The following is a 27,183-nucleotide window of genomic DNA, read 5'->3' on the forward strand; positions in this document are numbered from 1 at the left end:
GATGTTGTCCTCCTCTGTACTGTAAAGTTCAAATTGGAATGACAAAAAAGGAAGTCTAAGTCCATAATTGGGAGGTTTTGTATTAGTGTTCTTAAAATAGATATACCGGCCCCAGACACATTTTCTTCTCTAAATTTGGCCCCCCAAGTCAAAATAATTGCCCAGGCCTGATGTAGGCCTTCTGTACTTTCGATCACTAAGAAGAATCAGCATCGGCTTTTCTTCCTGAGAGTCCTCAAGAAGTACAACCAGGACTCCAACCTGTCACTAAACTGTATTTAGTGACAGTAGTTTTCTGAAGTGTTCCTGAGCCCATGTGGTGATATCCTTTAGAGATTGATGTCGGTTTTTGATACAGTGCCGTCTGAGGGATGGAAGGTCACGGTCATTCAATGTTGGTTTCCGGCCATGCCGCTTACGTGGAGTGATTTCTCCAGATTCTCTGAACCTTTTGATGATATTATGGAGCGTAGATGTTGAAATCCCTAAATTTCTTGCAATGGCACTTTGAGAAAGGTTGTTCTTAAACTGTTTGACTATTTGCTCACGCAGTTGTGGACAAAGGGGTGTACCTCGCCCCATCCTTTCTTGTCAAAGACTGAGCATTTTTGGGGGGAAGCTGTTTTTATAGCCAATCATGGCACCCACCTGTTCCCAATTAGCCTGCACACCTGTGGGATGTTCCAAATAAGTGCTTGATGAGCATTCCTCAACTTTATCAGTATTTATTGCCACCTTTCCCAACTTCTTTGTCACGTGTTGCTGGCATCAAATTCTAAAGTTAATGATTTGCAACAACAAAAAAAGTATCAGTTTGAACATCAAATATGTTGTCTTTGTAGCATATTCAACTGAATATGGCTTGAAAAGGATTTGTAAATCATTGTATTCTGTTTATATTTACATCTAACACAATTTCCCGACTCGTGTGGAAACTGTGTTTGTACATATATATTTTTTCTGCCAAAATAGAAAGAAACAATACATTTATAAAAGTTACATTACTTTATTGCTACAAATCATTTCCTGGCTTTGACCTGCTGCCCTCAGAAAGGTGCTACAGGGTCATGGGGTCTAAGACAAGCAGACTCAAGAACATAGCCATAACCACGGTCCACTCTCATAGACACTGATTTCATAGTTTAGCACCTCTCTGTGTGCAAGTTTTACTTTCCACCCACAGTCCACCCATTGTATATATGTACATAGTATAATAACATTATGTACATAGTATAATAACATTGTATATATGTACATAGTATAATAACATTGTATATATGTACATAGTATAATAACATTGTATATATGTACATAGTATAATACCATTGTATGTATGTACATAGTATAATAACATTGTATATATGTACATAGTATAATAACATTGTATATATGTACATAGTATAATAACATTGTATATATGTACATAGTATAATAACATTGTATATATGTACATAGTATAATAACATTGTATATATGTACATAGTATAATAACATTGTATATATGTACATAGTATAATAACATTGTATATATGTACATAGTATAATAACTATTTCCTGTAACAACAAACTAAACATAAATCGTTCTCATGACTGGACTGTGCATCTTACATCCTTTTGCAATATTTTTCTTTTTCTTTTCTTCCTATGTTTTGCATATATTGTAGACTGCCGCACTCATACTGGACTATCTTTTAATCTCATTGTACCTGTGTTTAGTGACAATTCTATGCTATGCAGTGTCATGTTAAATCCACTTGGTGGCGCTGCGGTGTGAAATGGACTCTGACAACTGACACCAGGCGAAGAAGAAGAAGAAGAAGAAGTCTGGCTGCAACAATGGCGTCTGTGATGAGAGGAAGCTTGCTAACATTGTTCAAGGTGAGGACCTTTAAACGCGTCACTTGACTCCATTAAACTGCTCTTTACACACTTGACTCAATTAAACTGCTCTTTACACACTAGACTTTACTCGCTCCTTTCCCCGTACTCAATGAAACTGCTGTTGTATTTGTTGACCTGGTTACAACGCAACCTTGTGTTTGTTGTGTCCTAACAACCTGGATACTTGATAACTCTTTGCTACTAGCCTTGCTAACTGTTTGCTACTTGCTAACTGTTTGCTACTTGCTAACTGTTTGCTACTAGCCTTGCTAACTGTTTGCTACTAACCTTGCTAACTGTTAAAGTTAATGTAGCAATGATAGTCACACACACACTAGGTGTGGTGAAATGTGTCCTCTGCATTTGACCCATCACCCTTGTTCACCCCCTAGGAGGTGAGGGGAGCAGTGAGCAGCAGCGGTGCCCCGCCCGGGAATTATTTATGGTGATTTAACCCCCAATTCCAAGCCTTGATGCTGAGTGCCAAGCAGGGAGGTCATGGCTCCCATTTTTATAGTCTTTTGTATGACTCGGCCGGGGTTTGAACTCACAACCTACCCATCTCAGGGCAGACAGGGGTCACCAATGCGGGCACCAGGTCGCCCGTAAGGACCAGATGAGTCGTCCGCTGACCTGTTCTAAAAATAGCTTAAATAGCAGCACTTACCAGTGAGCTGCCTCTTATTTTTTTTAATTGTATTTATTTACTAGCAAACTGGTCTCGCTTTGCTCGACATTTTTAATTCTAAGAGAGACAAAACTCAAATAGAATTTGAAAATCGTAGAAAATATTTTAAAGACTTGGTCTTCACTTGTTTAAATAAATTCATTTATTTTTTCACTTTGCTTCTTATAACTTTCAGAAAGACAATTTTAAAGAAAAAATACAACCTTTTTACCTTTTAAATTCCTTCTTCTTCTTTCCTGACAATTTAAATCAATGTTCAAGTAAATGTATTTTTTTATTGTAAAGAATAATATATTTTAATTTAATTCTTCATTTGAGCTTCTGTTTTTTCGACAAAGAATATTTGTGAAATATTTCTTCAAACTTTTTATGATTAAAATAAAAAAATAAAAATTCTGGCAAATCTAGAAAATCTGTAGAATCAAATTTAAATCTTATTTCAAAGTCTTTTGAATTTATTTTTCAAAATTTTGGTTCTGGAAAATCTAGAAGAAATAATGATTTGTCTTTAGAAATATATCTTGGTCCAATTTGTTATATATTCTAACAAAGTGCAGATCGGATTTTAACTTATTCAAAACATCATCAAAAATATATATTTATTGTGAGAAATCGTTTGGATGATCAGTGTTTCCACAAAGATAAATATCATTAATTATTAATAAAATAGAATTTAAGGTAAATTGAGCAAATTGGCTATTTCTGGCAATTTATTTAAGTGTGTATCAAACTGGTAGCCCTTCACATTAATCAGTACCCAAGAAGTAGCTCTTGGTTTTTAAAAAGGTTGCTGACTCCTGATCTAACCACTAGACCACTGAGTTGGCTACTAGCCTTGCTCACTGTTTGCTACTAGCCTTGCTCACTGTTTGCTACTAGCCTTGCTCACTGTTTGCTACTAGCCTTGCTCACTGTTTGCTACTAGCCTTGCTCACTGTTTGCTACTGGCCTTGCTCACTGTTTGCTACTGGCCTTGCTCACTGTTTGCTACTGGCCTTGCTCACTGTTTGCTACTGGCCTTGCTCACTGTTTGCTACTGGCCTTGCTCACTGTTTGCTACTAGCCTTGCTCACTGTTTGCTACTGGCCTTGCTCACTGTTTGCTACTGGCCTTGCTCACTGTTTGCTACTGGCCTTGCTCACTGTTTGCTACTGGCCTTGCTCACTGTTTGCTACTGGCCTTGCTCACTGTTTGCTACTGGCCTTGCTCACTGTTTGCTACTGGCCTTGCTCACTGTTTGCTACTGGCCTTGCTCACTGTTTGCTACTGGCCTTGCTCACTGTTTGCTACTGGCCTTGCTCACTGTTTGCTACTGGCCTTGCTCACTGTTTGCTACTAGCCTTGCTCACTGTTTGCTACTAGCCTTGCTCACTGTTTGCTACTAGCCTTGCTCACTGTTTGCTACTAGCCTTGCTCACTGTTTGCTACTAGCCTTGCTCACTGTTTGCTACTAGCCTTGCTCACTGTTTGCTACTAGCCTTGCTCACTGTTTGCTACTAGCCTTGCTCACTGTTTGCTACTAGCCTTGCTCACTGTTTGCTACTAGCCTTGCTCACTGTTTGCTACTGGCCTTGCTCACTGTTTGCTACTGGCCTTGCTCACTGTTTGCTACTGGCCTTGCTCACTGTTTGCTACTGGCCTTGCTCACTGTTTGCTACTAGCCTTGCTCACTGTTTGCTACTAGCCTTGCTCACTGTTTGCTACTAGCCTTGCTCACTGTTTGCTACTAGCCTTGCTCACTGTTTGCTACTAGCCTTGCTCACTGTTTCCTATTAGCCTTCTCGCATCAGTGCTTTAATAGTTTCAAGTAAATACCGAACACACGTCAAGGTTTTTATTCTTAGGTGGTATACTACTGTGTAAAAAAACGATCTAGCCAGATGAACATGAACCATAACTATAAAAGGTCTCCCAAGTCTTAAAGAACCAAACTGAACAAAATGTACTTGCAGCAAGTATAAGTGACAATTTAAGACAAACAGGTTTAAATAGGGAATTGATTGGAAGAGTGGTATTAGAATTTTGGACAAACAGTTGGTTAGCATTATGGGATTGAACAAAACATTGGTTATGAAAGTCAAACATACAAAATGATGTTAATGTTGTTGTTTGTTTTACCTTGTTTCTGCTTGTTTGCTGCTCTTAAACATGAAGGCTGCTTCCTACTAATGTGCTGCATCATTGTAGTGACAACTGCCAGCCGCGTTTGACAGTGCCAACATGTCAGCATCAGCACGATGTTTGGCTTTTTCACTTTGAAATGATCGCGAAACCTTTGAGACTTTGAAATGATCGTGTCGCTCGTCTTCTTTGGCTTTGTTTCTTCCTTTCTTTCAACTTTCTCTCCTCTACGCCACTCTGCTGACCACACCCCCCAACTAACCAGCAGGGTGAAGTTCTAGCAAATATTCACATACATCTGTTGGTGCTGTAAGAAATGTTCCTATAATACATTTTCTGATGAGTGACCTTGTCAAAATATCCCCACACGTGTCCTATTCTCAGTGCCACCTTTTTGCTGCCAACATGCTTTTTCTGTCTTTTTACGCATTAATATCAGATAGGACGCGTAATTCCAGAAGCCCGCGCCTCCTCAGGACGCTGATTTGTTTTACTGCCCGGTTTGATTGTTTTTTTTTAATTTGATCGATTATAAAGTCAAAGTCAACAATGATTGTCACACACACACACACACACACACACACACACACACACACACACACAGGTTATGGTGAAACCTGTCCTCTGCATTTGACCCATCGCCATGTTCACCCCCCCTGGGAGGTGTGGGGAGCAGTGAGCAGCAGCAGTGGCCGTGCTCGGGAATCCCAGCCTTGATGCTGAGTGCCAAGCAGGGAGGTAATGGCTCCCGTTTTTGTAGTTTTTGGTATGACTCGGCCACTGAGCTGGTTTTCTTATCGCTTTCTGCCGGTGTTTTGTTTTGTCTGTATTTGCCGGATCAAATTTCCGTCTACGTTTATTGCGTTTTTATTGGTCGTAAGTTTTGATTCGCCGAAAGTTTTATCAATGACAAATACTGCCTCAGTTTACACCGCCACAACTTTACGCAGGGTGTTGTCAAAAGAAAGACTTGATGGTAAACAGTAAGGTGAGTGTAAAGTCAACCATTTCAACTTCATCCTGTGCCATGTCTCCAGTAAATGACTTGTTTTAATCTTTGCTAAATCTAGAGCCACGGGTTGCCGACCCCCGCATAAAACCAATCATTGAAGCAAAAAAGTATTAATCACTGCTTTTTTTCCCACTTGATTTCCTCGATGAATCGTTGCAGCCCAGTCTCCTGCCATCTAATTCTTGGTGTCCTCCTTTCTTTTTCCAGGGTCTGAGTGGCCCCCGGTGGCAGCAGCTTGCCTCTCGACCCCTGAGTGTTTCAGCTGAAGTTCCACCAGCTCGTGCAGATGCAATCTTTAAGGTCACCATGGTTCCAGGGGACGGCGTTGGACCCGAGTTGATGACTGCTGTCAAGGATGTGTTCAAGGTAGGTCATTCTACAGACAACACTTTGTGTACTGCATGGGGGATATGGCCGAAAGCAGAGGGCCAGGTCGCAGTTCTATTTGGTCCCAGAGGGCTGCTTCTAACAGTGAATACTATTATTACATCATTTTTTTATCAATTTTATTAGTGGATTTTAAAAAAAATAAAATATGGTGAATTGCAACACTTTCATCTCAAAATATAGTATATATTACTGCTTTTTATGGTGTACAAAAAGGGCAGCTCAGTTGCCAGAATTTTACTTTAAAATTACATTTGTTTTTTTTACTGTAAAGAAAAAAAAAATGCAATTTGACAGTAAAATTTTGGCTCCTAGGCTGCCAGTTTTTTTTTTTTTGTTTTTTTTTACCGCAAATCAACAAGTGTAGATTTTTCGGTGTATTACTGTGAATGCCAAAACTGCACCACAGTTTATTACAGTAAAAAGTACTGTTTGTTTTTCATTTAGAGAAAAATGCTGTAAAAAACAACAGTCAATTTCACAATTTTACCATGAAATCTATTGCTACATTTACATTGCACAATTTGATGGATAACTAGCTTTAAAATAATTATTTTTTAGTATTCATTTTTATTTAAAAAATGGTTTGAATATTTGACAATATATTTTTGCATAATTTGACAATATTTAAGTTAACAACATTACATTGAGTAGTACGTATATTTTTTTCTGTCAAAATATAAAAAGAAAACATTCTGTAAGAAAAGTTACAGTAGTTTATTGATACATATTATTTCCAGGCTTTCAAGGGCCAAATAAAATGAAGCGGCGGGCCACATCTGGGCCTCGGACCTTGAGTTTGACACATGTGAAAAGTATATCACAATACACTGTATATTGCAGCCCCGCCCCCCAGTGATAACAATATATTAGCTCCTCCCACCAGTTTCATGTAGCGCTTCAAAAATCGCTGCAAACGTTAATCATAACGGGTGGCACATGAAAGTCTGAAGAACGTATACCAGAAAACAATCAAGAAGTCGGCCATTGTAGGCCAAAAACAGGGGTCGTACTTAAACAAACTCCTCCTAGGGACTTTCACCAAATAAGTTGTGGTTAAAATGACAGATACTATAAATAGAAGTGATGATGAATTGCAAAATATTTTTTCCTACACCATAAGATGTGGAAGTGCCATAGCGCCACATTTTGCTTCGATGTTTTTGCCACAAAACATGAAATGTAAACAACTCGGCTCCACAAACTCAGATCATGAGCTTCAAGAGGTAGTCACCTGGAATGGTTTTCACTTCACTGGTGTTTTTGAAGCTCATGGAGAGAATGCCAAGAGTGTGCAAAGCAAAGCAGTAATCAGAGCAAAGGGTGGCTAATTTGAAGAAAGTAGAATATAAAACATGTTTTCAGTTATTTCACTTTTTTTTTTTGTTAAGTACATAACTCCGCATGTGTTCATTTATAGTTTTGATGTGACAATCTACAATGTAAATAGTCATGGAAATAAAGATTGAATGAGGAGAAGGTGTGTCCAAACTTTTGGCCTGTACTGTGTATATTATATACAGTGTATGTCTATGTATATTCCACTCATCCTCCTTATTATTAACGCCAGAAATGTGACAAGTATATATCAGTAAAGCCCTGGTCATAGTAGGTAGGTGGGTCTTTTGGCTACCTTTGGGACTGGTCATTTTAAATGAATTCCTATTGTTTACTCCTGTCTGACGCTTTTATTTGATGATATATTCTTATTCACAGGCTGGAGATGTTCCTGTGGAATTTGAGGAGTTCCATCTGAGTGAAGTCCAGAACATGGCCAGCGAGGAGAAGCTGGAGCAAGTGCTGACCTCAATGAAGACCAACAAAGTAGCAATGAAAGGTCACCCAAGCTCTTATCTTCCTCATTGTTTAGTCTTAGGCCATGTCCACACAAACACACATCTTTTAAAAAAGCACATTTTCTTCAAAGAATGTTAATCCACAGGAGTGGAGTTTTAATAAATCAGCCAACGCTTCCACAGTGACTTGAAAACATGGTTGCCGTCTTCTTTTCAACTGCCTGTGCGTGTTAAAATGTAGATAGATAGATAGATAGTACTTTATTGATTCCTTCAGGAGAGTTCCTTCAGGAAAATTAAGGCGTAGTAGTTCATCTTTTTTTAATCCAGGGTAAGGCAATGATAAACAGATTTTCATAAGCACAGCTGACCTAGCAAAGAGGCAACATTTACATGACAGAGATGTTAAAGTGTGCTGGTCATTAAAGTAAACAATAAAAAATTAGGGCTATTGATCGCTCTCAACTATTCTTCAGTGCTCTTAACATGTGGGGGTAAAATAAAAAACAAAAATAAATGTTCAAGATGGAAAAAGACAGCAAATGTCTGCAACTTGTAGACAACAGAGCAGACTGCAAACCATAAGGAAACATTTGGTGGTGCTTTTCTTTCATTTTCATTATTAGTAAACTGGACACTGAGCTTTGAGTAAGTGTGCTTACTGCCATTTAGTGTCTACTTTTAAGTCTGAGCAGAATAAAATGAATAAAACATCATACAGTAACGTATTTTCCAAAACATAGTGCGCACCGGATTATGAGGCGCACTGCCGATGAGCGGGTCTATTCAGGTCCATTTTCATACAAAAGACACACCGAATTATAAGGTGCAATAAAGGAGTCATATTATTAATGTAAAAGACTTCCTTGTGGTCTACATAACATGTCATGGTGCTTCTTTGCTCAAAATGTTGCATAGATGATGTTGTACTCATCATCTTCAACTCACTTTCTGACAGTCTCTTCAGGATGCACCCTTTTGTGGGCGCTCTTATTTACGTGCCTCCACTTGGACAGCGTCTTCTCCCCCGTCATCCTTGTTGTAGCGGTGTAGCGTGCAAGGACGGCAGTGGAAGAAGTGTCAAAAGATGGCGTTAACTGTTTTAATGACATTCAGATTTTACTTCAGTCAAAAACGGAGCAAAATCTCCTCATCCGTGGCTCACTAGTGCAACAACAACACCCGAAATCTGTCCTGTGAAAAAACGTCCGACCGAAACTGTCTAATAACTAAAGTTCCTTGGGTGAATAATGTAACTACACCGGTATGTTTTAGTGCTTTCATGGTGAGTTTACTGACAGATATAAGTAAGAACTTTACACTAGTTTATATTAGAAATGGCAACAGTGGAGGATAAATGTCACAAAACAAGAACATAGAGGGAAAAAAAAGCTTATCCACCATGGAGTCGTCACGGACTACAAAGGCGGGCTTGCGCACATTCTCAGGACTTATGCAGATCCGAAATAGAAGATCAGAAGGTAAGAAAAGCTGCTTTTGCATAATACTGCGAAGCAAAACGCCAGATAATATATCATTTTGTGGTCCTCATACACATACTGTACTAATATGTATATGTTGAAGAGTACCTCTGACTACTGTAGCCGTAACGCGCCAATAATCCATCAAGTGGTGCGGCTTCATCGCTTTTTGAGCGCCGTGTGTAATATTCTATATTCTCAGTGGAACATTTAAAGTTTTGGTGTTGTTTACTGGCGTCATATTGCAGTCTAACTGTATTTCTTATGTGTGACTGCTATCTACGGGTCACACTTATCTTTACCCCATATACCAAATAAAATAGCTTCGAGATTGGCAAGAACAGCCAGAATTATTCTGTACATTAGGCGCATCGGGTTATAAGGCGCTCTGTGGATTTTTGAGAACATGATTTTAAGTGCATCTTACAGTCCTAAAAATACGGTATTTTTTTCCGATTTTTGTGAAAGTCCTTTGCTTTTTGAAATTAAAGAATACCTAAAACACTGATAAATTCATAAAATCAAAAGTTGATTCAATATTATTAAAAAAAAAAGCTTTAAAATATTGTAACTGTTGCTGCAACTTTCTGAAAAGCCGCAACAATCCCAAAAAAAGAGCAAAGTCCTGAAGGGATTGTTAAGTTGTTTGGTCTAATGCCTAGTGTGAAATTTGGTCTTTGAAAGGGGTTATTATTCATTTTACAAGCGATTGTATATTTTAAAAAATGCACAGAGAAGTGAAAGATGCAAAATAAGCCTAATAGATCTGTCTTGTGTTTGTTGATTATTCAGGAAAGATCCACACACCAATGGAGTTCAAAGGGGAGTTAGCTTCTTACGAGATGAGACTGAGGTACAACTTCATAGCCATGACTTTATCGCTTCCTCTTTCATTATTTCTATAAAACGTGTAGCGCTGTGTTCTCTCCCTAGGCGTAAACTGGACCTGTTTGCCAATGTGGTTCATGTGAACAGCCTGCCAGGCTACAGCACACGTCACAACAACCTGGACCTGGTCATTATCCGGGAGCAGACGGAGGGAGAGTACAGCTCGCTGGAGCATGAGGTAAACAAAATGTGACCGACTGACACAGAAAGTAAACTGTTACACTTGAAATATAAAGTTCTGCGGGCAATACCTTTTCTTCAAAGCACGACGTTAAACATCTTAGCTAGTTCTGGGCTTCCGGTTCATTCCGCTTAGTAGCAGACATACACGTTCATGTGCTGGTTCTTGTTTTGCAGAGTGTGACTGGTGTTATTGAATGTCTGAAAATCATCACCAGAGAGAAGTCCAGGCGCATCGCCAAGTTTGCCTTCGATTATGCCACTAAGAAGGGGCGCAGCAAGGTCACAGCTGTTCACAAAGCCAATATCATGTGAGAAAACATACACCTCTCTGCCACGTTTAATTGAAGGCATACCGTCTTTTTCGGACTATAAGGCGCACTTAAAATCCTTTCATTTTCTCAAAACTCGACAGTGTGCCTTAAAACCCGATGTGCCGAATGTACGGAATCATTTTGGTTGTGCTTACCAACCTCGAAGCTAATTTATTTTGTACATGGTGAAATGATAAGTGTGATCAGTAGATGGCAGTCACACACAAAGATATGTGTAGACTGCAATATGACACCAGTAAACAACACCAAAATTGTATATGTTCCATTTCAAATATAGAACGTTAGACACAGCGCTCAAAAAGTGTTTTAGTGGGATTTTGGTAAGCTATGAAGCCGCACCGCATGACGGCTTGTACCGTGCTTCAACATAGGAGTATTATTATGCTGTGTATAAGGTAAGACGTATTATCTGCCGTTTTTGTTTTGCAATATTATGCAAAAGAAAGTTTTCTTACCTTCTGTTACCTGCTGATCTGTATTTGAAATCTGCATAAGTCCTGAAAATGTGCGCGCCTCCGCCTTTGTAGTCTGTGGAAACACCAGATGAATAAGCTTCTTGTTTTTCTCTATCTTCTTGTTATGTGACATTCATCCTCCACTGTTGCCTTTTCTAATATAAAGTAGTGTAAAGTTCTTACTTATATCTGTCCGTAAACTCACCATAAAAGCACTAAAACATGCCGGTGTAGTGACTTTACATTATTCACCCAAGGAACTTTACTTATTAGAGAGTTCCGGTGACGGGACACATTTTTGGTGTTGTTGTTGTTGCACTAGTGAGCCACGGATGAGGAGATGCTGCTCCGTTATTGATTGAAGTAAAGTGTGAATGTCATTAAAACAGTTAGCGCCATCTTTTGGCACTTCTTCCTCTGCCGTCCTTGCACGCTACACCGCTACAACAAGGAGAAGACACTGTCCAAGTGGAGGCACATACATAAGAGCGCCCACAAAAGGGTGCATCCTGAAGAGACTGTCAGAAAGTGAGTTGAAGATGATGTGTAAAACATTTTATAATCCAGTGCGCCCCAAGGTCCAAAAGATGCGGTATCTTTCTCCTTTTAATTGAAATGACTTTTAATTGCATTATAGCAGTTCCTTTCCCTAACCTCTTCTTTGTCCAATGACAGGAAGTTAGGCGACGGCCTATTTCTGCAAAGCTGTGCAGAGGTGGCTCAACTGTACCCCAAAATCAAATATGAGAATATAATCATTGACAACTGTTGCATGCAGGTAAAACACACTTTTCAAACTGACTTTATTATAACCGATTCGAATGTAATCAGCCATCCCATCGGAGGTTGTGGAAATGTTAGAATTTTGATAGTATGCTTTGAAGGTATTCGCTTGAAATTGTTGCTACTTCAAGACAAAAGTTGATCAAATAAATAGGTGAAATCGTTAAAACAAAACAATACTTGGCGTATTTTAACCAAACGCCCGTTCTGGACTAATGATACTGCTATCGATATTTGTTTTATGTAGCTGAGCGTTGTAATTATGACACACTGTCACGTTGATTTCAAGTGCCGCCACTTCGCCCGGGGAGATGATAATCAGCTTGGAATAATCAAAAATAAGGAAACAACACCACGCAAAGTTTGTAACACCATATTTTCTCCTAGTCCCCAAAGTCACGCACGCTAATAAGAGTTAGTGTCTGCTATTGCGCTTTAGCGACGCGATCGTCCTCCAAGCGATCCAGTAATCCGCAGGCTAATATTAATCCACTCAAAAAAGTGAACATTTTAAATAATGCATGTTTATTTTTATTTTTATAATACACACACGTCACAGTATATGTCAGTGGCTTCCGGTCCGTCACTCAATTAGGTCTATGCGCAACATAAACACGAAAAAAAAAAAAAAAATTCAAAATGCACACCCACCTAACATGCTAATTTATTGTATTAATTTATATTACATATTTATTTTTGAGATATCATGTTAAAGGTCTGTGATTGAACATGAATATCACACAAAATTATTGTACTATATTACCTATTATTTTATTACAAATATTTGTAATGTTATTATTGGGACATAGATAGAATATAGACCATGAGTACAGTCGTGCTCATAAATTTACATACCCTGGGAGAATTTCTGATTTCTTGGCCATTCTTCAGAGAATATGAATGATAACACAAAAACCTTTCTTCCACTCATGCCTAATGGTTGTGTGATGCTATTTAGTGGAAAACAACTGTGTTTACTCTTTTTAAATCATATTACAAAAGAAAGTACCCAAATGACCCTGATCAAAAGTTTTTCTTTGCATCTCAAACAATTTTCCTGGCTGTTGTGGCTGAAATCTTTGCTGGTCTACCTAATTCCCTCATTTTCCACTTCTTAATCAGTGTTGGAACACTTCTGATTGGCATTCTCAATTCCTTGGATATCTTTTTATACCTCTTTCTGGTTTTATGCAGTTCAATGACCTTTTCTCGCAGATCCTTTGACAATTCTTTTGCCTTCCCCATGACTCAGAATCCAGAAACATCCTCGCAGCACTGGATGACAGATGCAATGGTCTGTCAGAAGCCCAGAAACTCACTGACCTTTTATACACACACATTAATTACAAACAAACAAACAGGTCACATGTGAGGATTGGAACCTTGATTAGCAATTCAAACCTGTTTGTGTCAACTTTTGTGCATGTTATCAGATCAAAGTCACTGGGGTATGTAAACTTTTGATCAGGGTCATTTGGGTACTTTTTTTTTTTGTCATTTTGATTTAAAAAGAGTAAGCACAGTTGTTTGCCAATAAATAGCTTCACACAACCATTAAGCATGAGCAGAAGAAAGGTTATTTTGTTATCATTCATATTCTCTGAAGAATGGCCAAGATATCATAAATTCTCCCAAGGTATGTCAACTTATGAGCACGACTGTGTACTGACTAATATTGTAATAGATAGAAACCCAGTGAGGGGTCTGTGTGCTCTTTACTAGATGATGACATAACAACTGCATTGCACCTTGCACATTGTGGATTTGTTTCAGACCTAAAAAGCAGGTGTTGATAAAGTACTTCCCTGCTGTGAGATGTTGCATCATGATGTTGCTGGGGCACAAATTCTTGTGCTAATAATAATAAAAAAAAAAAAAACATTTTTCCAAATCTTTTTTTTTTTACACAAAGTACACACAGTACTGATAAGAGCACCAATGGATACCGGTTTTGATAAGCAATATCAGTATTGGTATGGATAAAATCCTAACAATATGCATCCCTACCGGAAAGTGAAATCAAGTACCTGTCCATGTATGTCCTCCTCTGTTGCAGCTGGTCCAGAACCCGTACCAGTTTGATGTGCTGGTCATGCCCAACTTGTACGGCAACATCATTGATAACCTGGCAGCAGGCTTGGTGGGGGGAGCAGGTGTTGTTCCCGGGGAGAGTTACAGTGCGGAATATGCAGTCTTTGAGACGGTAACTTTCCACTTTCTCTTCCTTGCCTTTTTGTCACAACTTTGGTTTCTTTGTTCATTCCCTTACTGTGTGTCAATGCAATATCAGTATTGAGAGCACCGTAATTGATTTACTCGTCCTTCATGTTCTCTTTTAGGGCGCTCGCCATCCCTTTGCACAAGCAGTAGGCAGGAACATTGCCAACCCAACAGCCATGTTGCTCAGTGCGGCCAACATGCTCCGACACCTCAAGTAAGTGAAAGATTTTTAGTAACAAGAACAACGCAGTATTTACCTTGATCTGTGTTTGGTTTGTTTTTCCTGAGGGAACTCTCCTGAATCTATCTATCCATCCATCCATCCATCCATCCATCCATCCATCCATCCATCCATCCATCCATCCATCCATCCATCCATCCATCCATCCATCCATCCATCCATCCATCCATCCATCCATCCATCCATCCATCCATCCATCCATCCATCCATCCATCCATCCATCCATCCATCCATCCATCCATCCATCCATCCATCCATCCATCCATCCATCCATCCATCCATCCATCCATCCATCCATCCATCCATCCATCCATCCATCCATCCATCCATCCATCCATCCATCCATCCATCCATCCATCCATCCATCCATCCATCCATCCATCCATCCATCCATCCATCCATCCATCCATCCATCCATCCATCCATCCATCCATCCATCCATCCATCCATCCATCCATCCATCCATCCATCCATCCATCCATCCATCCATCCATCCATCCATCCATCCATCCATCCATCCATCCATCCATCCATCCATCCATCCATCCATCCATCCATCCATCCATCCATCCATCCATCCATCCATCCATCCATCCATCCATCCATCCATCCATCCATCCATCCATCCATCCATCCATCCATCCATCCATCCATCCATCCATCCATCCATCCATCCATCCATCCATCCATCCATCCATCCATCCATCCATCCATCCATCCATCCATCCATCCATCCATCCATCCATCCATCCATCCATCCATCCATCCATCCATCCATCCATCCATCCATCCATCCATCCATCCATCCATCCATCCATCCATCCATCCATCCATCCATCCATCCATCCATCCATCCATCCATCCATCCATCCATCCATCCATCCATCCATCCATCCATCCATCCATCCATCCATCCATCCATCCATCCATCCATCCATCCATCCATCCATCCATCCATCCATCCATCCATCCATCCATCCATCCATCCATCCATCCATCCATCCATCCATCCATCCATCCATCCATCCATCCATCCATCCATCCATCCATCCATCCATCCATCCATCCATCCATCCATCCATCCATCCATCCATCCATCCATCCATCCATCCATCCATCCATCCATCCATCCATCCATCCATCCATCCATCCATCCATCCATCCATCCATCCATCCATCCATCCATCCATCCATCCATCCATCCATCCATCCATCCATCCATCCATCCATCCATCCATCCATCCATCCATCCATCCATCCATCCATCCATCCATCCATCCATCCATCCATCCATCCATCCATCCATCCATCCATCCATCCATCCATCCATCCATCCATCCATCCATCCATCCATCCATCCATCCATCCATCCATCCATCCATCCATCCATCCATCCATCCATCCATCCATCCATCCATCCATCCATCCATCCATCCATCCATCCATCCATCCATCCATCCATCCATCCATCCATCCATCCATCCATCCATCCATCCATCCATCCATCCATCCATCCATCCATCCATCCATCCATCCATCCATCCATCCATCCATCCATCCATCCATCCATCCATCCATCCATCCATCCATCCATCCATCCATCCATCCATCCATCCATCCATCCATCCATCCATCCATCCATCCATCCATCCATCCATCCATCCATCCATCCATCCATCCATCCATCCATCCATCCATCCATCCATCCATCCATCCATCCATCCATCCATCCATCCATCCATCCATCCATCCATCCATCCATCCATCCATCCATCCATCCATCCATCCATCCATCCATCCATCCATCCATCCATCCATCCATCCATCCATCCATCCATCCATCCATCCATCCATCCATCCATCCATCCATCCATCCACCCACCCCTGCATATTCCAGTAACATATGTGCTCGTTGGGCAAAGAAACAGGTGCAGTTAAAAGTACTTAATACTCGATGAGTAGAGTAATGCTCTGTATTTAAAGTATGGCTATCAAAAAACAAAGAGTTAACCCGTGATTAATCACAAAACAAAACATTATTCACGCAATTTATTTTGACCGTACATCCACCTTGCCCTTTACCATGTGTGGTTACCTGAGAGGCGCTTGTTATACGTGGAGTGATCAGGTCGATGCATACATGCTTGCTGGCGAGTTTCACTTCAAAATACCCGCTGACTGGACTTATGATAAAACTTTTACCAAATTGTGGGCAAATAAATGATGTGTATTCAAGTGAAACATTTAAACATACATTCCTGGATGATATACTGACAATAAAATTGCTTTGGTGATCAAACATTGGGGTCTTTTTTAGCAGCAGCTGCTCGCTGGCTCTATCTCACCAGCACCAACACACATGAAAGTTAGCCACTGATGCGTTTATGGCTGCACAAAAAGTCGGACAACTCCAGCACCACATATACGTGTAAATTCCAGGTCGTTACACTATGACTCCTCAATCCCATGTGTGCTTATTCTACTGGCATTACTTAAGAATGTAAATGTATGGATATTAACCATGAAATGTTTCTAGATTGCAGAAATGCTAATAAAAAGATGTATTTCACGTACAGAAAGTTCCAGGAATGTACACTTTATCAAATATATTTCCATCTCATTGTGCAACATGTGAATGTTTTGAGAGGAACTCAATGTGATCCCTGAAGGGGTACAAATGATTTCCAAAGCAGGACCCCCACCCAGACATACAAGACTAATAGCTCATGAAAAACAAGTAAGTGTAGGCCAAATCATCCCATGGAAAGGACTGCTCTCATTTGATTAACATAATACAACATTTAAATTGTTGTGATGTCAGGTTTGGGACTGTGTGCACCTCTGATGTTGCTCACATGTGCTCCACTGAATGCTCACGGAGTTTTGCAATTTGCTCAGACACATGAAGAATTAGAGGGAAGATGGTCTATATATACGACCGCTTACCTTAACATACTATTAGGTCACGTGCAATAATCAGATTTAAAAAGTTATTCATTGACAGCACTGATTTAAAGTCATATATGTAGCCAGGTAACTCTTTCAACACCTATTAATTACATTAATTGTATTATGAGATGCTTAAGCCTACTCAACATAATGCAGTGTTGCTGGAAGATTTGGAGTTTGCAGAGGCACCAGTACATTTTATTCCAAGATCTGTAATTTGACTGCATTTATAAGGAATTTAGTTGATTGAATTTTGTTTAACAAAGTTGAGGATTCTGTCTTCAATGTGAGTAAGTATTCTTTTTTAAAAGAAGAAGGAAGACATCTGCCCCTGTCCAAGGAGTCACTCAAACATTCGAGAGCATCCTCAATACCAGACCTGGGCAAATTAAGGCCCGGGGGCCGCATACAGCCCGTTAAGATTTTCAATCTGGAACGCCGGACATTCCCAAATCATTTTTTTAGATGTTTACGATGGAAAGTGTAGCTGCCATTATGATATACACATGGCCCTAAGTCTTCAACTATACTAAGTATTTCAATGTGCTTTTGCATGATATACTAGTTACTATGGTCATCTAATTAGTGAGTGTCAGGGACAGACGTGGAAGGAGATTTTCACAACAAAGTTCTAAAGCTTAGTGATGTATCACATATATCAGACTGTAGGTGGGGTTTTTTAAACCATTCACGTTCATATTTCACTGTTTCTTGTGTTTCGCTTGATTGTAAAATATGTTGGATGGAAAGGTGGTGTGACGTTCATATGTTAATATTCAGTATAATCCCACATTCTTTTTTTCATTTACATTCTGGGTGTCTCAATCAGTAAAGAAATGTAAAATCCCATTCCGTTTTTTAAGGCGGTCGATCATAACGTTTGTAGCTTTCAATCAGACATTATTGCGAGGTTTTGTATTAGTGTTCCTGAAAATAGATATACTGGCCCCAGACACATTTTTTTCTGTAAATTTGACCCCCGAAGTGAAAGTAATTGCCCAGGCCTGCTCAAGACACTTACATGTTTGTGTTGCAGCCTGGACTACCACTCCCAAATGGTGTCTGATGCTGTCAAGAGGGTCATCAAACAGGGCAAGGTAAGTGTGCCTAATCTACTTCCTGTGGCATGTGTACCCACTGCTACACTCACACTCACACTCACTAGGTGCATGACACTGATACAAGAGTACCACTAACGCAACTCTAGACCTTAATGCTGTCAAAACACAAACTGGCACTTTGCTCAGTGGTTCTTGGCACGGCCGTCCTGTCGTCTACTTTCTTGCATTTTTTTTTTTTGTTTATTTTCTTCTTCTTTTGTCTCTCTTGAAGTGGTTCAAGCTAAGTGCTCTGTACCACACTGCCTCTTAACAGTCACTAATGGTGCACATTTTGGCAGAAGTGTTGGGACTTTCAAGCTTGTCGCTGGGGCAAAAGTTGTGTGTTTACTGTGTCTGGGAGACGGAGCAGCAGCAGTGTGAATGTGACCCTGAGATCCAAGAAGCGCTTGTCACTTGATAGTGGAATCTCCCACTTGTCTCTTTTCCACTGTATGGTACCAAAGCCACTCAGAAACGACAAAAAAACGTTTATTTTATTTGATGAAAAATATTGATCTAATCACTATTGTATCGGCCATACACTGTCGCTTGACTTGTTTTTGTTATTGTCGATATTTTTATCCACCCACCTTATTTTACATTCCAGAGCAGGGATTCTCAAACTGTGACTCGAGCCGTTATCAAAGGTTTATCAGCCATCAGTGGAAGACCTTCCAGTCCGACACGGCTAAATAATCAACTTAGACACTAACAGAAGTGTCTTACTCCGTCACTTCTATCACTCAACACGCGCGAGAACCTCATTTCCTTCACATTCTAATAATAATGACAATAATACATTTTATTTGGAATAGCGCTTTTCAGAGTACTCAAAGATGCTTTACAGGATAAAAAAAATAAATAATATAAAATACAGGAAATATAAAAGCAGTACATTGTAAAATACATAACACTGGACATTTACAAGAAGGTACATTACAAGACACAGAACACTGATCCTCCGCTTGCCTCCGACCAATCAACACACACAACATATGTACACAAAGACCAACACTGGCAGAGACATATGCAGGTAACAATGATGCCTTCAAGGCCATGGGAAACCACAACATCTGTTAAATATTGAATAAACTACATGTGTAACATAACATAGGACCCAGTCCGTTACAATGCAAATAAAATAAAACAAATATTAAAAAGGTGTTTTATTAAAGGTTTTTATACATTTTAGGCATTCTCTCGATGAGCTTCGAGCACACCTGTGAAGAGAAAACCATTTCAGGAGAGAATGCCAAGAGTGTGCAAAGCAGTAATTGGAGCAAAAAGTGGCTATTTTGAAGAAAGAATATAAAACATGTTTTCAGTTTTTTCACCTTTTTTTTGATAAGTACATAACTCCACATGTGTTCATTCATAGTTTTGTTGTGACTATCTACAACTAACATAGTCATGTCGTGTGTGTGTCTGTCTGTCTGTACAAACGTGGCGGCATGTAGCTGTCTGTCTGTCTCACACCCAAACAAATGTGGGGACACTACAGCGGCATGTAGCTGTCTGTCTGTCTCACACCCAAACAAATGTGGCGACACTACAGCGGCATGTAGCTGTCTGTCTGTCTCACACCCAAACAAATGTGGGGACACTACAGCGGCATGTAGCTGTCTGTCTGTCTCACACCCAAACAAATGTGGGGACACTACAGCGGCATGTAGCTGTCTGTCTGTCTCACACCCAAACAAATGTGGGGACACTACAGCGGCATGTAGCTGTCTGTCTGTCTCACACCCAAACAAATGTGGGGACACTACAGCGGCATGTAGCTGTCTGTCTGTCTGTCTCACACCCAAACAAATGTGGCGACACTACAGCGGCATGTAGCTGTCTGTCTGTCTGTCTCACACCCAAACAAATGTGGCGACACTACAGCGGCATGTAGCTGTCTGTCTGTCTGTCTCACACCCAAACAAATGTGGCGACACTACAGCGGCATGTAGCTGTCTGTCTGTCTGTCTCACACCCAAACAAATGTGGCGACACTACAGCGGCATGTAGCTGTCTGTCTGTCTGTCTCACACCCAAACAAATGTGGCGACACTACAGCGGCATGTAGCTGTCTGTCTGTCTGTCTCACACCCAAACAAATGTGGGGACACTACAGCGGCATGTAGCTGTCTGTCTGTCTGTCTGTCTCTCTCTCTCACACCCAAACAAATGTGGCGACACTACAACGGCATGTAACTGTCTTGTCTGTCTGTCTCACACCCAAACAAATGTGGGGACACTACAGCGGCATGTAGCTAGCTGTCTGTCTGTCTCACACCCAACCTAAACAAATGTGGCGACACTACAGCGGCATGTAACTGTCTGTCTGTCTCTCTCACACCCAAACAAATGTGGCGACACTACAGCGGCATGTAACTGTCTGTCTGTCTGTCTCACAGCCAACCTAAACAAATGTGGTGACACTACAGCGGCATGTAACTGTCTGTCTGTCTGTCTCACACCCAAACAAAAGTGGCGACACTACAACGGCATGTAACTGTCTGTCTGTCTGTCTCACACCCAAACAAATGTGGCGACACTACAGCGGCATGTAACTGTCTGTCTGTCTGTCTCACACCCAAACAAATGTGGCGACACTACAGCGGCATGTAGCTGTCTGTCTGTCTCACACTCAACCTAAACAAAAGTGGCGACACTACTGCGGCATGTAGCTGTCTGTCTGTCTGTCTGTCTGTCTCTCTCACACCCAAACAAATGTGGCGACACTACAGCGGCATGTAACTGTCTGTCTGTCTGTCTCACAGCCAACCTAAACAAATGTGGTGACACTACTGCGGCATGTAGCAAATGAGCTGAGCATGTCTGGTACTGTACAGTGGATAAGAGCCCTTCCTCTCCCCTTCTGAGGATGGTTAGTTGTGAGTGTAAATGTATGTGTCTGTGCACGTCCCAGGTGCGGACGCGAGACCTCGGCGGTTACTCGACCACGGGCGACCTTGTGCGTGCTGTTGTGGATAACCTGCGACAGCGACCTGTTTACTAAGATGTGTGGCCTCATATTGTGCTGTTTCTTCAGTATGATCACTTGTCTCTCTTGACTGTCCACATGACACTTTGACCAATGGAATGCTTTTTATACTAAGTTTAGTCCAACTCCAAATGTTTGAGCAGGTCAGTAGTGCTCACATTGACAGACTCCCTTAAAGCTGGACCTCTTGCCTTTTCTCACTTTGTACACTTACAGTGAATGTTTTTCGGAGAGAATTCACTTTTTTGTATTCGACGCTCAAGTTTTATGGTGACACAGTGATGCAGTTTGTGCCTTGTTTTGGGACGACAGTACTGAGAACTTCACAAAAACGTCCATGTTTATCATTGCAATTTGATAAAAATGTGTAACATGAACTCTGTTGATAAATCCAATAAAGAGAGGCCAAATCACCAAACACTTTGAGGTGGTCCACTCCAATTGTTTCTATAAAGGGTCCATTAGAAGTGTAGCAGAGCAGACCACATTCAACATAGCATGCTTGGAAAATACACAAAACGGAATGGATTTCTACAGCCAGGGTGAGTTAAAGTCCAAAGATTTGTATGTGTTAGGTAAAATAGAATAATACTACCTGTCTTCTTCATGTATTTCTCATGTTAATTGTTACAAAATATTATATTTAGGTTGGCATACTACAAAAGCCAAAAACAGTGCAGTTGTCACCTTGTGTAAATGGTAAATAAAAAGAGAATACAATGATTTGCAAATCCTTTTCAACTTATATTCTATTGAATAGACTGCAAAGACAAGATATTTCATCTTCACACTATGAAACTTGTTTTTTTAATGCAAATAATAATGAGCTTAGAATGTAATGGCAGCAACTCATTGCAAAAAAGGCATTTTTACCAGTGTGTTACATGGCCTTTCCTTTTAATAACACTCAGTATGTCACAAAGGGGGGGGGGGGGGCGGGTCGCAGCTTGCTGCGGGGTCGTTCTCCCAGGAAAGCAGACGGACTACTCATGACAGGGCGTTTAGGTAAAAACATGATTTAATTGTGACTAAAAAGGTACAAACAATAAGCACTCACTACAGAGGCACAACTTGGCAAAAGAAACAAAACTAAGACTTTAACATAAACTATGAACAAAACGCAAACAACACTTACTGTGACTTGAAAAGAACAGCATGAACCTTGGCATGAAAAACGAGTATGACTTACTGTGGCAAGAACAGAGCATGGAACGGACACAATGACGCCAGTGTGACTGACTGGCAAAGACAAGCTTAAATACTGCCTCTGATTAGTGCTGGGTGAGCGGGCGAGCACTAATCAGAGACAGGTGAACACAATGAGTTACCACGGCGACAAAACAAGGGCGTGAAAAAAAACAAGAACTTAAAGAGTCCAAAGGTCAACTGAACATAGCCAAACAAGACATGATCAAAAATACATGACACAGTGCAGGTTTGGGAACTGAGGAGACACATTTTGAAATGGAATTATTTCCCATTCTTGCTTGATGTACAGCTTAAGTTGTTCAACAGTCTCCTGCATCATATTTTAGCCTGCACACATTTTCAATGGGAGACAGGTCTGAACTACAGGCAGGCCAGTCTAGTACCCGCATCCTTTTACTATGAAGCCAGGCTGTTTTAACACCTGGCTTGCTGAAATAAGAAGGGGCGTCCATGATAACGTTGCTTGGATGGCTACATATAATAATGAATAATGGTTGTACTTGTATAGCGCCTTTCTACCCCTTTTTAAGGAACCCAAAGTGCTTTGACACTACTTCCACATTCGCCCATTCACACACACATTCACGCACTGATGGCAGGAGCTGCCATGCAAGGCGCTAACCACCACCCATCAGGAGCAAGCATACAGTGGGGCCAAAAAGTATTTAGTCAGCCAGCGATTGTGCAAGTTCTCCCACTTCAAATGATGACAGAGGTCTGTCATTTTCATCATAGGTACACTTCAAATGTGACAGACAGAATGTGGGGGAAAAAAACAGGAATTCACATTGTAGGAATTTTTAAGAATTTATTTTTGTAAATGATGGTGGAAAATAAGTATTTGGTCAAGCATTCAAAGCTCTCACTGATGGAAGGAGGTTTTGGCTCCAAATCTCAGGATACATGGCCCCATTCATTCTTTCCTTAACACGGATCAATCGTCCTGTCCCCTTAGCAGAAAAACAGCCCCAAAGCATGATGTTTCCACCCTCATGCTTCACAGTAGGTATGGTGTTCTTGGGATGCAACTCAGTATTCTTCTTCCTCCAAACACCACCAGTTGAGTTTATACCAAAAAGTTCTATTTTGGTTTCATCTGACCACATGACATTCTCCCAATCCTCTGCTGTATCATCCGTGATGAACACAAAAAAGGACTCAGATTTCTCTCGCCCGTACGCAGGTCACCGGGGCCCCCCTCAGGAGTCAGGCCCGGATGTGGGACACGATGGCGTTCCTTAAGGTTTTGGATGCTGTGGGGGCTGTCTTGGTTGACAAGACTCTGCAGCATCGCGTGGACATCGGGGGCGGTACCTCTGGATTGGCAGACCGGGGTGGTGGTTCCTCTCTTTAAGAAGGGGGACCGGAGGGTGTGTTCCAACTATCGTGGGATCACACTCCTCAGCCTTCCCGGTAAGGTTTATTCAGGTGTACTGGAGAGGAGGCTACGCAGGATAGTCGAACCTCGGATTCAGGAGGAACAGTGTGGTTTTCGTCCTGGTGGTGGAACTGTGGACCAGCTCTATACTCTCGGCAGGGTTCTTGAGGGTGCATGGGAGTTTGCCCAACCAGTCTATATGTGCTTTGTGGACTTGGAGAAGGCATTGGTTCGTGTCCCTCGGGAAGTCCTGTGGGGAGTGCTCAGAGAGTATGGGGTATCGGACTGTCTTATTATGACAGTCCGATCCCTGTACAATCAGTGTCAGAGCTTGGTCCGCATTGCCGGCAGTAAGTCGGACACATTTCCAGTGAGGGTTGGACTCCGCCAAGGCTGTCCTTTGTCACCCATTCTGTTCATAACTTTTATGGATAGAATTTCTAGGCGCAGTCAAGGCGTTGAGGGGTTCCGGTTTGGTGGCCGCAGGATTAGGTCTCTGCTTTTTGCAGATGATGTGGTCCTGATGGCTTCATCTGGCCAGGATCTTCAGCTCTCACTGGATCGGTTCGCAGCCGAGTGTGAAGCGACCGGAATGAGAATCAGCACCTCCAAGTCCAAGTCCATGGTTCTCTCCCGGAAAAGGGTGGAGTGCCGTCTCCGGGTTGGGGAGGAGACCCTGCCCCAAGTGGAGGAGTTCCAAGTACCTAGGAGTCTTGTTCACGAGTGAGGGAAGAGTGGATGGTGAGATCGACAAGCGGATCGATGCGGCGTCTTCAGTAATGCGGACGCTGTATCGATCCGTTGTGGTGAAGAAGGAGCTGAGCCGGAAAGCAAAGCTCTCAATTTACCGGTCGATCTACGTTCCCATCCTCACCTATGGTCATGAGCTTTGGGTCATGACCGAAAGGATAAGATCACGGGTACAAGCGGCTGAAATGAGTTTGGGTCTCTCCCTTAGAGATAGGGTGAGAAGCTCTGCCATCCGGGAGGAACTCAAAGTAAAGCCGCTGCTCCTCCACATGGAGAGGAGCCAGATGAGGTGGTTCGGGCATCTGGTCAGGATGCCACCCGAACGCCTCCCTAGGGAGGTGTTTAGGGCACGTCCAACCGGTAGGAGGAAGACCCAGGACACGTTGGGAAGACTATGTCTCCTGGCTGGCCTGGGAACGCCTCGGGATCCCCCGGGAAGAGCTGGACCAAGTGGCTGGGGAGAGGGAAGTCTGGGTTTCCCTGCTTAGGCTGTTGCCCCTGCGACCCGACCTCGGATAAGTGGAAGAAGATGGATGGATGATTGCTAAACACGCTATGACAAATGGAATTTTTTTTTTTTTTTTTTACTGAATGAGACACCCATGAACATGTAAATAAAGAATGTTACAATATTAACTATGAAGGATAAAACAGTGAATATTGACAACATGAATGTCACACCCCTTCTCCATCCACATATTTTACAATCAAGCACAACAAACACAGAGAAATATGAACGTGATTGGTAAAAAAAAGACAAAAAAACACCTCCAATCTGATATATGTGATATATCACTAAACTTTACAACTTTGTTGTAAAAATCTCCTTCCACGTCTGTCCCTGACACCCACATTTCACACTCTGTGGAAACACTCCCCACCCACACTGCTTGGTGCCTCCTCTGAGCTGCTGTCACTTACATCACCATAGTAACTACTTTCATCACCATAGTAACTCATTATATAGAATAGAATGGACTTTACTGTCATTATATTTGCATATACCAAGATTAAAGACTCCAACTTAAGGTGCGGTACTGGGAACAAATATGGGGAGAAATAAATAACAAGAGGTAATAAAGGAAAAACTAACAATTGAAATAAACAGACTACTATTCAATAAAAATAAGCAATTCTGTACAATATACAAAACACTAGAAATACAAAATACTGTACAATATACAGAACAAGACAGTAGTACCGAAGTAATAAATAACAATCAGTATTGCACAGTAGGGTATTAGGGCATGATATTGTACAGGGGTGAATTATTATTATTATTATTATTATTATAAGTTAGAGTTCAACATGGTGACAGCTTTGGGAAAGAAGCTGTCTCTGAGCCTGTTTGTTCTGGGACAGGACAGGTCAGCAGATATGAGGGTCTAGAGGAACTTGAAGGAGTTGACTCTCTCCACCTCCTCGCTGTTGAGCATAGTAACTAATTAGCAGACCATAGTAACCAATTAATGAGAATAGTAAGTAATTAGATGACATAGTAAGTAATTAGATGACATAGTAAGTAATTAGATGACATAGTAAGTAATTAGATGACATAGTAAGTAATTAGATGATGCAGATTCCAAGCATGTAAGTAGTTAGTATAGTTGAAGAGTTGGGGTGATTATAAAAGATGAGTGCACATCATAATGTCAGCTACACTTGACATCTTAAACATCTATAAGAAGGATTTGGGAATGTCCGGTGGTCCAGATTGAAAAGCTTAACAGGCCTTGACTTTCCCAGGTGTTGCAAGTGTGGAGTGTGCTGCTGCAGCTGTGCATGCACTCACACAATGTCTGTCCTCTATGTTTGCAACAGGTGCGCACCGGAGACCTTGGAGGCTATGCATCCAGTGACGAGTTCACCCGAGCTGTCATCGCTAACCTGGCGGCCTAATCATTGTCCGCCACCCCTGTCAGCTGCAAAGGTTATTTGATTGCTTCCTGTTTCCCTCAGCACTCCACAGTCCTCAATAAAACATGACACTGTAACGTCTAGGAAGCTTAAAGTCTATCAGGCTCTGCATTTCATCCCCCACTTGAACGTGGACAGCAGTGCTAACATGAGCTCCTAAACATTTGCCATAATCATCTAAAAGCTTCAGCTGCTGTACATCACATGTTTATTTATAGTAGGAGATGAATAATAAAAGGAGATGATTACATGGCTTGAGGACTGAGTTGACCAACATCCAATGCAGTAGCTTGCCATCCAGAAGTACACAGGAGGGAACTGGGCCAAGAGTTCTGGTCATCTTTAAGAGTTTCACTCCAAATGAATAAGTATAACATTTCATATTGTCAACTGGACGATCAGTCTCAGAGCTTGGTCCAC

General features: G+C 41.3%; 1 protein-coding gene across 2 annotated transcripts; it reads left to right on the forward strand.

Moving 5' to 3' along the window:
• The first annotated feature begins 1,749 nt into the window (after positions 1–1,749).
• idh3b (isocitrate dehydrogenase (NAD(+)) 3 non-catalytic subunit beta) lies at positions 1,750–27,013 on the forward strand. Of its 2 annotated transcripts, none has more exons than XM_061874670.1 (11): positions 1,750–1,878; positions 5,910–6,068; positions 7,806–7,926; positions 10,159–10,219; positions 10,300–10,432; positions 10,612–10,745; positions 11,900–12,002; positions 14,064–14,210; positions 14,347–14,441; positions 18,454–18,514; positions 26,668–27,013. In XM_061874670.1, the coding sequence occupies exons 1-11, from the start codon at positions 1,837–1,839 to the stop codon at positions 26,743–26,745; spliced, it is 1,134 nt and encodes a 377-aa protein (XP_061730654.1). In that variant the 5' UTR covers positions 1,750–1,836; the 3' UTR covers positions 26,746–27,013. The 2 variants fall into 2 exon arrangements, with proteins under 2 accessions (XP_061730654.1, XP_061730653.1); XM_061874669.1 differs by lacking the exon at positions 26,668–27,013 and adding an exon at positions 21,435–21,929.
• The last annotated feature ends 170 nt before the right edge of the window (positions 27,014–27,183 follow it).

This window comes from Nerophis ophidion, linkage group LG16, assembly GCF_033978795.1.
Source record: "Nerophis ophidion isolate RoL-2023_Sa linkage group LG16, RoL_Noph_v1.0, whole genome shotgun sequence".
Taxonomy (NCBI): domain Eukaryota; kingdom Metazoa; phylum Chordata; class Actinopteri; order Syngnathiformes; family Syngnathidae; genus Nerophis; species Nerophis ophidion.